At 36.3% G+C, this 14697-nt stretch overlaps 1 protein-coding gene across 4 annotated transcripts in view; it reads right to left on the bottom strand.

Annotated features, from left to right (window-relative positions):
* The window catches only part of acot7 (acyl-CoA thioesterase 7), a 57598-nt gene that overhangs the window by 7105 nt on the left and 35796 nt on the right, over positions 1-14697 (bottom strand). For all 4 annotated transcript variants that reach the window (XM_005941192.3, XM_005941193.3, XM_005941190.3 and 1 more), the window contains one exon: positions 11798-11982. In XM_005941192.3, the coding sequence (XP_005941254.1) occupies positions 11798-11982 (185 nt within the window). The remainder of the gene's footprint in view (positions 1-11797; positions 11983-14697) is intronic.

The raw sequence follows: 14697 nt of genomic DNA, 5'->3' as shown, positions 1-14697 counted from the left end.
GTTTATAGGAGTAAGCACTCGATATTCTGTACAGTTTAATTTGACTGTTGGCCAACCTTGTGATTTGCAACAATACCACCACCAGTGACCATGTCACACTTTCTTTGAAGGTGCTGACTGATTTCTCCTTACCTTATCTTCAAAGCACTGTAACAAAGCAGGGTACGTGAACATGTTTGTATTTCATATATAAAGCGTACTGTTAGAGCTAATGACATGTTCTGATGGAGGCTCTTTGCTGCGTACACACCAGGTGGTTGGCAGATTCAAGAGCACCTGCCACTCACACAAACAGGGTGCAAAACTGACAGATGGCACCTTAAATTTAAGGAGAGAGCAGGGTGGTAACAAACATGACAAAACATAATGCCGGGGACAAGCCCAAGGGGGTCATTACTAAAATGTGACGAGAATATTAAAACAGTGGCGCTGAGCTACAAACACAACACCAGTGGGAATATCTTATCTGTAGAACAGGTTCAGGAGCATACAGCTGTAATATTGGTGTGTTTGTTGTATGGCAGTTATATAACAGTCAACATACTGCTCAGTCAGTTTTGCTTTTGCCATTCAACTGAAAGTAATGGATAATTCCAGTTCATTGAGTTTGAAAAGAGAGAGAGAGGGGGAAAGAACAAGTTTTTCAGAAAAATAATATAGACACATATAACATACAATATCTGGGCGTCATGTAATATAACCAAGGAACTGACAAGTCATGACCATAAAAATGATTGCTTACGTATCTTACATATTCACATACTTAATGCCTGCTGAAAACCACATACTGTGGTTCTGTACATAATGTAAAATGTAAACGTGGTTCTGTTCAGTCAGAATATCTACACAGGTAGGTGAATAGGCTGCAAAAAAAGTGAAAAAAAAATTAAATACACAAATAAAATAATTTATAATTATATAAGGTATGTGTATTTATATAAGTGATTACTGGTGTGATGAAGTTCTAACTGGATTGAGATGGGTTACAGACTGTGAGTTACAGAATCAGGCAGGGTGGGTCAGATCAACTCTAAACAAGCTTAGCCATTGCTTTACACCCCAAACAGCAACCAAATGTAGTGCACTGTGATTGTAATGACCTTATATATGCATGCATACACTGTTGAACAATGCTGATCCCATTTTTTAACTTTTGCATCAAATGTTCCCATGTTTTACAAATTTCAAGGTCTGTATTTTACTACTAAAAATACTACTATTACTATTACTGTTACTACTGTAGTATGATTATCTTTCTATAATGCAATGACACAATTAAAAGGTTTTGAAATGTTCTAGCAAAACTTTATTTATGTAATCCATTTCTTTATAGGTGAAAAAAGCATGACTTAAGTTGCATTATTAAAAAATTAATTATTAGACATAAGTAAGCACAATTAAAACAAAATTTGAGTTAAGGATCACAAATAAAATGAAATAGTTAAACGCAGCCGTCAGCAGTAAAAAATGAAAATGAAGAACTACCAGAGTAAATAAAATGATTATAAGCAGAACTTATGGACACAACGTTCTGCTCCTTTATTAAAAAATACATTGCAAAGTTTACTATATTTAAGTGTCTGTACATTAACTAACTGTTAAATGTACAGATGCTCCAGTGGCATCTGTAGCGTCTTAACTGGTATCTCTGTGTTGGCAAAAAGTTAACATATTATCTTTTTTTGTATTCTACAAGCTCCAAGTCTATCCCAGCCACCATAGGGCGAGGCGCAGGGTAAACCCTGGACAGGTCGTCAATGTGATGCTGGGCTTATTTCTGACGTATCTGTTAAATATCTATTCGCATACTCTATAACCAATGAATTTCATTTCTATTCATTTAATGAAGTATTTGTAAATATGTGCCCCCATATATACAAATAATTTTTTATTTAGTGGTTATTCATTTTCTTCACATAAGACAAATATACTGACATATATTTAATTTTCAAGTCACAGTTACTCAGTTAAATGGTGTTTCCTTCCTCGCTGTTATACAGTTTATTATAAAGGTGGTTACAAATGGTTGCCTGTTGCAATGTTGGAAGGCAGACAAATACACAAACATGACCTATAATGTCATAATTCCTTTTGTCTAACTCTGTGGACAATCTATTGACTAGCCTAACAATTCATTAAGTGCATTAATGAGACAGAGGCATCTTGCTCTATCTAGTTAAAACTTTGAGCTGTGCAGGGAGCTGCATTATAGCATTACTGAAATAACCCCCAACAAGGTGATTTAGGATCCTAACACCAATTAGAGGCTTATAAATCATCCTTCTTGAACAGGCTGGAACAATCCAAAGACATTATTGTTTATTTATTTAAGTCTGAAAAACTGCAGCCATGATATCAAAGCAAAAGAAAAAAGGTTTATATGGTGAGACTGTTTATGATCAGACAGAACCGTAAGGACGTCAAATTAATTTAAAGAAAATGAATTAATATATTTTATTTAACTTTTTTAAAGAATAAAAATTGTACTAGTAAATAGTAAAAATCCCTCTTTTTAAAACCATATCGATGTACGGTTTGAGATGAGTTAGCAAACAGCAAAACAAAACTGTATACCTTACTGCTGCTGATGAATCATAGCTGCAGACTGTCTGACAATGACAGCTAAAAATGATTCTGGCAGGAAAAATGTGAGCTTTGCTGTCTGCCTGAAGAAGAGATTTATGTAAGCTTTGACTATTAACATATCAAAGGTTGTTAAACTAAAATAATAATTATTATAAAACATTTTTAACGTGCAATTTTTCCTGCACAGCTTGAAATTGATTTGAACTAATTACATGAATATTTTGTTACTGAATAATTGATTTATATTTCCAGACACCAATTTATACATTCAGCTCACCCATCCAGTAAAAACAAATTCCTGATCACTGTTCAAACCTTGTTTTTTTAGCCTTATTACTTAATAGTCAATAATTACAATAATAATATTACTAATAATAATAATATGCACATATGGCCGGTGCACATCCATCTACACACAGTACCACAGGTTACGTGTGTCATGGGTATGTTAACCATTATGTTAATTACATTTGCATAACTCCATGAGGCAATTCATTTTTTATTAAGGTCCTTGTTGTGTTCTTAAGTAATTTGTCTTCACTACAAAAATAAAGCAGAAATATCCTTGCAAAAACCAGCATGCTTGTTATATTGTATTTAAGGCAAATGCCTATACTCCAGCAGTGTCATGTGACAATCACTACATGTATTGGCATTCGGGTAAACTGAACCATTTCATGTTTCATCAAGGTTATTTATCTTTACAATAAGAATGATAGCTGACCCTAGCTGATTCAGTGTCTACGGACTTACAAGAAGCTTTTTGGTTAACAGGGCTTTCCCTAAATTCCCATCTATTCTGTTCATAAATCAAAGTATTGAACAAACAAAAAATGTGATTGTGACTGTTAAATCATCATTTTGTTCAGCATAACAGTTTGTCCTTGTGTTGGTGCTCACTGAAAACTCAGAAAATTACTCATCCGTTATTAGTCTTGATCATCAATGACTTACCAGGCTGGCATTGCCATTTCTTGACCCATGCTGTTTATCTGCATATATAGATATGATCAGGTGAAACATGATGAAGATGATACTAAGGTTACTAAGGCAGATGATCTGATGTTACAAGCCCAGAAGATGAAGAAGAAGAGGAAAAAGAAGAATTACTCTCAAAATCTTCCAATGAGATAACATCAGAGCCCAGAACTTTGGCTGATTGGGTCAAACACCCAGGACAGATGTTTCACCTGTTGTTAATTAAATCCACTCGGTGGACAGCTGAATGGAGCATGAAAAACCAATACGGTGTAAATGTGGAACAGGGACAATACATGTAAAGGAGATTTGCTCAGACAATGCCAGCAAAATGCCAGGTGGGTTCTGTTGTGTTGGCGCGAGCTGTTATTAGAGTGGGCAAGGGGCATCAGTGGCACTGGCAAATGTCACTGTGTAAAGGTAGCACAAAGCTGTAAACAGCCAGCACAAGACAAATAATAGCCATCTGGACTAGAATGAGCCTGGATACTAACCTATATATCTGTGTGTGATAGAGGGACCGAGAGGTATACACAAAGGATGACATTTTAGACAAAGATGAAAGGTATTTCATTTCTAGTCATAAAATGAATCCTTTTATATCAGCCAGGCTCTTCTGGATGGTGAAAGGAGCTCTTCCAGTGGATCTTTTCATTTAGTTATAAATGCTTTGAGTTTTTTCACTGCAGCTATCTGATAATACAGACATGCCAAGTTCTTATGGGCTTCATCGCAGCTTTAGCAACACCAATGAAGAGTCTGAAGTATACAGCCTCAGTTGGATCCTATTTTTCAGCAGTTTACTAATGTAAGATAGCTGACAGAAATTATACTGAACTTTCTACTGTAGTATGAAAGATCGATCAGGTAATTTTGAGGAAAAATACAACAAAAAATAAATATTTTCATATCATTTTTTTCAAATTCACTCTGATGACAATTTTAGATCTGAAAATGATCAGTTGTTGCTTATGTAGCAGTTTAAATACTGGGTTTGTAATTTAATTTAAAGAACAAGTAATTTGCAATTACAAGAAAATTAGAAGTGACACTGATCTCTATCAAAGATTTTCTGAAAGGAAAATTTAAAAGCACTAAAATACAAGTACTGAATTTTGTTCTTTTTTAATAAGGCTCATATCATAAATATGCTAAATTACTCTTTCTAAATATAACAAAATTATACTTTTTCATTATGATTTAGTATCTAACTTTGAATTTGATCTCAAATTAAGGAAACAACATGACAATACAACATCACAGACAAAACTTATCACCCTTTTAATCTTCTTTTGGGTGCTGCTGACAGACAGATGTTTATCGGAAAGTAATAAAAGTTGAATAACTTTAACAAAAAAATATCTAAATAATGTACTGTCAAAGAGAAAACTGGGTTTCACTGAACTGAAGAGAAGTTAGTTCGAACTGTGAACACACAATATTTAGTGTATGAGGTAGAATGATAACCCCCTGATGTGCACATTTAGCAGTGCCTAACAGATGCAGGCATGATCTGGGCGTTAAATTTAACGGGTGTACCCGTTAACACGTTTCTGATTGTCTTAAATGGGAGGTATCTAAAAATAAACGAGCATCACTTCATGTGAACTACATGAGGTTGTCATGACGACCAGGCTTGTTTTCGTGTCAAGGGAGGCCAGCTGAGTCTTTGTCAGCGAGGAAGGAGGGAGATGGAATAGAAGGAAGAAGGAAAAATCAGAGGAAAGATGGAGCAAGAAGGCAAGAATAAGAGAGATATAGTGAAACAATACTTAAATCAATAAATGGAGATATGCAATAAAGAAAAACACACATACACAAAGACACAAAGCTTTTCTTTGTTCAGCAGGGATGAATGGTGGACCTATTAATACTGTATTTCTACTAACAATGCATTTTTTGTGCTTGCTGTTTTGACCCAAATCCTGGCCTAGCATGTACTATATTACTATATACTATACTATATTTCAGTAATTCCTTTTCAAGATTACTGTTATAGATAGGCAAGGCATTCCCCACTATCCTCTGTGCGCCTGCTGTCCTTATGCCCCACTTCAGCATAACCCACAGTATGCTAACATTAGTGACAGCCCAGCTACACATACACACACTCCCACCGTCCCTAACTCCCTAGTGAGCTGAAACTGAAAAATCTAAAAATAGTGATTGCACTGAGCTCATTGGCAAGAAATCAAGGAAGGGAAAATGGGAGGGAAAGCACCTGCAGTCAAAAATAGCAGAAGTCATGTCGATCAGACTATTTATAGAGCTCAACTGGGGCAAAAGCTGCCATGAAATTATAATAAGTGATGGTTTGAGCTTTCAGAAGTGTTTTCAGTTTAAATTTCAGCAGTACTAAAAAAGGACAAAAAAAGAGACAATTGCATTATAAACATAAAAGAGAAGCAGGGAGAATCACCTTTTTTTCTTGGTTGTTGTTTGTTTGTTTTTTAACAAACGGATAACGGAGAACAAAAAGAATCAGAGAGACAAAAGAGAGGTGAAATGCAATCTTGTAATAGACACTGCTCAATAAGACTAGGGGAATACCAGATGGTCACAATATAACATAAATTCAGTTAAACAAGGGTACTAATTCATAAACCATTGTGAATCATTTTCACCTGCTTTGGTGCAAATGACAGTGACGACAGGTGCGCTGGAGAGATAAAAACAATGTATAGCACACACACACACACACACACACACACACACACACACACACACACACACACACACACATATATATTAGATATATATATAGTATATATATATATATATATATATATATATATATATGATGCATATATACATATATATATATATTAGGGGTGCAACGATATTCGTATCGATATTGAACCGTTCGATACAGTGCTTTCGGTTCGGTACGCATATGTATCGAACAATACAACATTTGTAATTTATTTTATCAACTTTCCTTCTGACGATGCTGTCTGTGTTGAGCGCTCAGTGAATCTGCGTTCGACTACTCCGCCTAGGCTGCACTGTCGAGCGCAGATCCACTGAGCGCTCAACACAGACAGCATAGCAGAAAAGTTATGACAAATCAGACTATAAGGCAAAAAGAAAGTGCAGCTTTATGGTTTCATGGACAAAAAATTTCTGTGGCTGCATATGATGAGCTAAATAACCAGGGGTGCACATAAGTGGTCCGCAGGTGCGCATTCGCTGTCAAAATAAAAAACACGCACAAGGGTTAGGGTTAAATTTAAAAACTGTACTTTTGAGTTAAAATATATATTTATAATTTTAATAAATGACAAATTAAAAAGGCATGAACATTTTTTTTGTATCGAAAAAATATCGAACCGTGACACCAAAGTATCGAACCGAACCGTGAATTTTGTGTATCGTTGCACCCCTAATATATATATATATATATATATATTGTCCCACGAAGATGGAACGTCTTGGTTTGAATGGTCCGCATTTAACATCTCATGCTACCAGTGTGCTTTCTACATTTTATGTCCACAGAACAGACGATTTTAAAAGACTCTAGTTGTAGTTCTTTTTTATAGCCTTTACCTACTGAAAAAGATCAACAACTTCAGCAGAGACGGAGAAAAATGACAGAGGTATAGGTTTCCATAAACATGGAAGGTCTCTATGAAAGACAAATAGATTTAGTCAAGGTATTGTTATTATTATTTAGTTCTGAAAGCGCACACTTGGGTGTCTTTGTCATACATTTTAAAGACTTACAGCAGCCAGTCCATTTTATCAGAGTGCCTTAAAGTAACTAAATTTATGTAACAGTACATGCAGTCATTAGTCTTATTCTACTTGCATGCAGAAAAGTTTACTCATTTCAATCATTCCTGGCAAAATAATACACAGCTAGAATAAGTAAGAGAGAAACAAGTTTGTTTGTTTTATAAGGAGTTTCAGTATTCCCTGATGAAAAGGGCTATGGGGTATTAGAAGACTAAAGGTATAAGAGGAAGCAAGTTTAGTTTTTGGGGAAATTAAGCTTAATTAAATTTTATGCCAAGCCAAACAAGCTTTTTTTTTTTTTTTACTTCAGTGAAAAGGTTAAAAACAACAAGCATTGCACTGTTCATGGGTAACAAAATTACCCATCTCTAAAGGTCACATTAAGTTGTGGTCACGTACAGGAGTATTTTTAGCTGATACAGTGACTTTGAGGACTCTTGAAGTAGCAGTCTAAGTAACACCGAGTAATAACAAAATCTGTCCCACTGTTGAGCATTGGTAGATAGCTTTTGTTATGTTTAGTCAGAGCCAGGGTGGCTGCTTCAAGGTTTCCACTCTTTGTGCCAAACTAACTGCTAACTGTCAGACACGTTTTATGTAATCACACTTTCATGCTAGCTCAGAAGAAAAGGTTTTAATTCTCTGGAGGATCTTTAACACAGAGACAGTAAATACCACGGCTTACTATTTCTGGGAAATAGCTGATGATACTATTTTGTACCATGCAAAAGTCTTGAGCCAGTCCTTGTTTCTTTATGCTTTGCTAGGTAAACCTGGCAATAGGTGCAACGATTTACTGAAACAGGCAAATGTACATGTACATAAGGCAAAAATAGAGTTTGTACGATTCTAACAGGCTTGAAAGTCATTGTTTGATATGACACCTATATTTCTATACAGCCTGAACACAAGAGTTCTTTTAATTTTTTTAACTAGTCTACAGAAATAGTTCTTTAGTCTTCTCGAAGGACATTCTTATTTGGATGCTGTGTGTGTTGTAGACACTGTATATTGTATCTCCTCCAAAGCCACTGATGACGACTGGACCCAAAAATTTCAGATTTATATTTTTCACTCAATAAGAATTGTTGCGACTGATTTTCAGTTGTTCTTTTGATTTTGCATACAGCCTTTTCTCCCTTAACAGGGGCTTCTTGACAGCCACCCTTTCACTGAGACCATTTTTGATGAGGCTTCACTGAACATTAGACAGAGGCATCTTGCTCCTCTCCTATTTCCTTTGTTTTCCACTTTTGCAGTTTCCCCAGATTTTTTAAGGACACACAGCACACTAATGCTAATAATATTTGGGGAATTAGCTTGTTAGTGCCAAAATACTATTTTATCCCTCTCAAATGGTACAGGTCCCAAAGCTTTTGCAGTTCATCAACCCGACCATGTTCAAAAAGTGAACTTTTTTTTTTTTGCCTTTGCCATCCGAAGGTCATGACAGTGTGACTTGACAGAAAATGACAATGAATCAAGATTTTTGCACAGATTTGACCTTTTAATGGCATGTGGTGCTAAGCTCGATCAGCTGTTTCAGTTTTCAATAAATTGCATGCTCGAAAAAATGTTTTGTCTCACTCCCATTTCTTCTTAATGCATGTTCAAGGTCTACTTGGAACCTTGTTAAGATCCTACCATGCAAAATATGAGTTTTTGCCATTTTTCAAGTGGTCTTAAACTTTTGATTGGGACTTTATAATCGTTAGTATTTTAGAGATACTGATTCAACAAAAGAACTGGAAACAAATGATGTGTTTTTCTGCCTAAAGATATCATTTAAAATAAAATATTTGCTATTTTGTTTGGTGTGTGTAGACAAAATGCTTTATTATGTCGATTATGACTGATTCACAGGTCAGTATTAAGTTACCAAAAAAAATAAAATTCCTCTAAAAACGGTCGGCCTACGTTTATTACTCAACACTATTTAAAAAATTACAAGTCTGGCTCTTTGGAAGCAGAATATAAAGAAATGAGGGGGGAATCAAGACTTTTGCACAAGACCTTTTATGTGGCCAAAATGTAAGGATGTGGAGGCCAAATACACAAAAACATTTCACTTCCACATCCTTCCATTTTGATTTGTTCTGCTCACAATCATCTGACTTACGATGCTTTTTTTGCTTTTTGATCTGTTTGTCTTTCCAACTCCCACGGTCCCATCTCTCCTGTTAGGGAAAATTTGGGTGTTAATTGGACTGACGTGTTGAACCTTATTTCCTGCACATGACGTTTCTCGTGTACACACCAAAGACCAACAATTATGAAAAGGTTTACTGCCATCAGTAGAGTCAGAGTCAATCTCATCTCATGCTTATGCCCCCAGTAAATAGTCATAAAGCCAGAAATAGCACCGATCGAGCCTTGTCCTCCTCCTCTTGCTCATATAAATAAACATGCACGCATTTGTGCTCAATGATCTGTTCCATGGATGTGCACATTCACAGGCAATGCTCATTCTAACACATGCAGACCTGCACACAAAGGGCTCGTGTTTGTGTACATGCACTTTCTTCATAACTCATTCACACACGCGTTTCTCTTTTGCCCTGCCCTTGTTTATTTGACAAGCTACATCAGATCCCTGGCGGCCTAGGCTCCATTTAGATTTCCATTTATAGTGTTGAGGATGAATTATTAAAATCACCAGGAGATTTTTTAGCCTCTCTTTTGATAAAATTGAGGTCTGAATAGAAACTACAATGAGTGTAATAACTGCTACAATTCCCTGCTATTAAAACAAAAGCAATGAGCAGCTTACGTGAGGCAGAAAACCAGGTAATGAATGCATGGAGGGAGAGGCAGACAATGGGCAAACCAAATGCAGGTTTTGTGAAATGGAAATCAGGGGACTGACAGACACTTTTGAAAAGGCCAACCAAAGGCGACATGCATTTGATGAACACTTCTATCTGCAGGGGCATCATCAGAGAAGTCTTGAATAAATGTGCTGTGGTTTATAAAGGCTAACACTGCACCTTCAACTGTGACCTGATGGTCAAATGAGTCACTGCTGCACTTGTGGCTTGACAACACACCTATAACAATCCTTTTTCACGCTTCACTCTCAACCACAGCAGCTTTCTTCCTGCAAATTTCTTATTACACGCTCATGGTACTTGAAACATGGAAGGACACAGTGTCATGCACTACTGTCTTGCAGGCGGGAGTTAAAATGCATTTTTGTAGAATACATGTGTTATTTTCAAAGATAGAAGATTTATTATTTCTATTTGTACTTATTATCATACTATTTGTTTTCTTCTTTGTTCTTCTGTTGCTAGTATTATTGCCTTTGTCTTTTTTTCAGTATTCTACAAATACTTCTAGTTTAATTATAAGTTCTGGTGTAAACTCTATGAAATTTGTACAAGTGCACTTGAGGGAATAATGACCCTAACACAAATTTGAAACTGCCCACCCATCTCATGTCATTGTTGCAAAGCTACCAAATCAAGAAAATGGAGTGCAGTACATCATTAATAACAACAACGACAACTCAAACAAAACATTAAGTAGAATTTGAATTGCTCAGTTACAAAATATGGAGTGAAAATCTTAATCACGACACTTAAAAATAATGTGAACCTTAACACAAACTGCATTGCTTTGTTTAGAATATGGTTTTAAAAGCTCCTCGCCTGTGTAAAATTGCAAAAAGATAGCTTCTCATTAATATTAATGACTTAAACAGATGGCGCATGAGCTCGGTGTTTGCATAAAAACAAGGTTTGGATCGTTATGTGTTGGAGAGCCTGAACAAACGGCAGGCATCTCTCTCCTGTCTGCAGGTAAGCATGCAGTCTTTGCTTGCTGACAGTAAGTGCTGAGTCAGGCATACTCATCCCAGAGATACTCATCTCAGAGATCTTGTGGGAATAATATCATTCAGCCCTGCTCACTGCTGAAGGATAATACCCAAACACTACGAGGATTTGAATGCTTTCTAAAGAGTCTGACATGTTGAATTCCTAAACAATGGGCAGTATCTTTGAGCTTTCCAAAAACCTTGTCTGTGAAGACAATCTTTAATATATAATCTTAAAAGTATTAGTATACTTTTTCATATTTGTCATTTTTTTCAGCTATCTGGAAAATTTTACTGTGGTTTTGAATCAAAGATCAGTCTGACCCAACTCAACATTTTCTATATATGAAGGCTCCATTGATCCAGTCTTGTAATGGCCCTTTTCCATGTCACAATAAAGAAAAATTACTAATGGAAATGTTATCAGCTGTTAGAAGAGACCAAGCTAAAAATAACTAGCCTTTAAAAGATGATGTCGCAGCAAAAATGCAATAAAATCCATGCCTTGATTATTTTCCATTACAATACTGTAAAAAAACAGACTTGACTGTCAGTGTTTGTGAATGTAATTACTCTGTACTAAGGGATATGGATATAAAATAAAGTATAACATCACAAATTATGTATCAAGGTTTTAAAAGACAGGCAGACTTTAGAAGGAGATTGGACGATACCAACCTTAAGGGCAGGGACAGGCAGGGGCTTATTGTCCTTGTCCAGGGAGATGAAGGTGAAGAAAGCTGAGACAGCACGATATTTCCCCTTCTCTGCCTCCACCACTGAGGACGCGTCTACCAACACCTCAATCTCCATTGATTTGTTACTGACAAATGTGAGTCGTCCCGTCACCGTCACCACACACCCTTGGGAAGAAGAGGAAAAGGATATTGAGCACTCTGATTTTCAGTGTTTTAAAATAAAACCTAAATATGTTGCCATTTAGAGACATTTTCATTTTTTTGATCTTTACCATAACATTTTCTACTATTTCTCAGACATAGCAGTTATTTTAAGGCTTCACTTAGTCTTATAAAGGTGAAAAAAAGAAGTTGCACAAGGCATCAGGTTTTCACAAAAACACAGCATTCCAACCGCTACATCAAAAATACTGAATAATGTAAGTAAACTCATACTAAATAGCTTTAATTACACTGAATATGATCTATATAATAAACCAGCAGAGGAAGATTTCAGCTCTGGTCTTGCAGTCTCTATCACATTGTTGCATCATGGACTTTTCGAGACAGGCCGGCGACCTCTGGCTAAAAGCTCACGCTGAAGTAATATTGAAGCTGCACTTTCTCAGATATCTAATCAACCAACTGTCTTTCACTCAAAAATGTGCTCTCTACCTTTTGTCACTGCAGCGAGGTGGGAAAAAAAGTCATCAAATAATATTACAGAGCATTGTTGATGTATTTCATTATTCTCTTTGATGTGCCTGTACTGTAATATTACTGCAGTTGCCATAGAGACAAGGAAAGAAGGTGTTACTCCTGCAGTCAGGAACAGATCGCAAGTATATGAGTGAGATCTTATAAAATAGTCAAAGTCCTAAATAATAAATGATGCACATAAAAAAGGGGGGGAAAGGCTTTTATCAGTGTATGAGCTGCAAAGCACTCTGACACGATGACAACAATACAAGAATTCTATCAGAATTAGACTTGACTGTTGTTCAGTTACAGATCTCGTATTCATGCAGGATACTCTGCAAAATTCATGGGTATGAGTTCGGTTTTCTTGACAAGTAAGCCTCTGTTGTCAAAAGATATGCTTATAGAGTCAATAATTAGGCTTTTTGCAGTAAACCCAGGTTTGTTACCCTAACCCATCCATCCATCCACCCTCTTATCCAATTCAGGATCACAGGGGCCTGGAGCATATCCCAGCTGTGACAGGTTGAGAGGCCATGTACACCCTAGATAGGCTGTCAGGCTATCACTTGGCTGACACCAAGAGACAGACAAGCATTCACGCTCACATTCGAACCTAGGGCCAATTTAGAATAGCTAGTTACCCTAACATGAATGTCTTTGAAGTGTGAGAGGAGGCCCAGAGCGTGTGGAAAGAAAACACACACAGGAACAACGAGACTACATTTATAAAGCAGTTTTTAAGGCTTTAACAAACAAACTTTTTGTGTTTGTTTTGATTATGGTTTTCTGTGATGCAGCCTAGAACTGAAGTACTGAGGGTAAAAAGAAAAAAAATGGAGATGGCAAAGAAATGCAAAACTGCACACAGGTTCAGAGTAGGCACACATGAGAAAATAACACAGTCAAAGTTTATGCCATGCAAAAAATGTCCAAAATCTTAAATTACAAACAACAAGAATTCTAATGATATACGGAGCTTAGCAAATTGATTATCACCACCAAATACAAGGTTTAAGCCACAGCTGCCTTAAATTAACAGTATTATTAATTACCAAAATCACTTTTAAGTTTCTGTAATGTTTAATCCAACAATATGCACAAGGTCTTTAATCAAGTTGAGAAAATTCAACTTTCTAGATTTTTATATATGTTAAGATGACTATTACGCTATCATTATCACACATTCAGTAACCTTGGATGCTGAGATATTTAGGAAACGGCAACAAGGTGATCATGAAAATCCAGATGGGTAAAGAACTTTAAACAGATAATAACGTGCAGTAACTGCAGTGAGGTCTTTTCAGCATACCTGACAACCGAGACCACAAATTTAAAGCATTTCATTTCTCTCTTGTCGACTGACCTTTAGAGGATTTTTTTAATGCTCCCATGTGTCAAGTCTCATTTAAATAAACTATCTCTTACTAAGATTTATTAGGCTCAGTGAAACAACCTCTGCTCAGTGACATTACACAAAAATGAGGCTTGATGATGGGTGATTTTGAAGACCTTCAGATTAATGCAGAATGTAGCTCTTGACTTGTGCAGCATTGGAGGTCAGCCAACCAAAACAACTGGCAGAGTCCCATGTCTGAAGAGCTGATAAAGCTAATCTGCTTTGATGAAGGTACCCGGTCCATGTCCAGGCTCAGTGCTGTGTGCATGTAATGTAATACCACACAACAACAGATTTGTTATTTTAGCGGATGAAGATGGATGGATGGATGGAGTCTAGGCTTTTCTATTAGTCTTTTCACTGACTAACAAATAGCACTGAAGACAAAAACACATTTGAGTGTCTTTCCACGGGTCTTTTTTTTTTTCTTTAGCTAGACAGTACATGAAAATGTCGGGGTTTTTAACAAATAATGCTTTCAATGAAATGAAATGTACACTTAATAAACAAGAACAACATTGTGACCACTCACGATGACACACTGGTGCTTTTATTTTTTCTTCTGTATCACATTTTCACTCTCACCATCAGCGCTCCAGTCCCTGTCTCTGAAATGTCCTTTCATCCAACCTTTTGAAGTTTCATGCCTTTCTTCTCATTATTTGTATCTCTGGTTGTTTTGCTATAATGGATCACAGAAAAGACCCCTGCCTGAACCCTCCTATGGTACATTATTGACTAGTATATTATCACCAGTGCATCCTCATCAGTGCCTCAATATTTGAATTATTAAGTCTGCTTTT

The sequence above is a fragment of the Haplochromis burtoni genome, unplaced genomic scaffold (assembly GCF_018398535.1).
Source record: "Haplochromis burtoni strain Fernald_Lab_line unplaced genomic scaffold, NCSU_Asbu1 Contig_60, whole genome shotgun sequence".
Classification (NCBI taxonomy): Eukaryota; Metazoa; Chordata; class Actinopteri; order Cichliformes; family Cichlidae; genus Haplochromis; species Haplochromis burtoni.
This window is presented reverse-complemented; position numbering and strand designations above follow the sequence as displayed.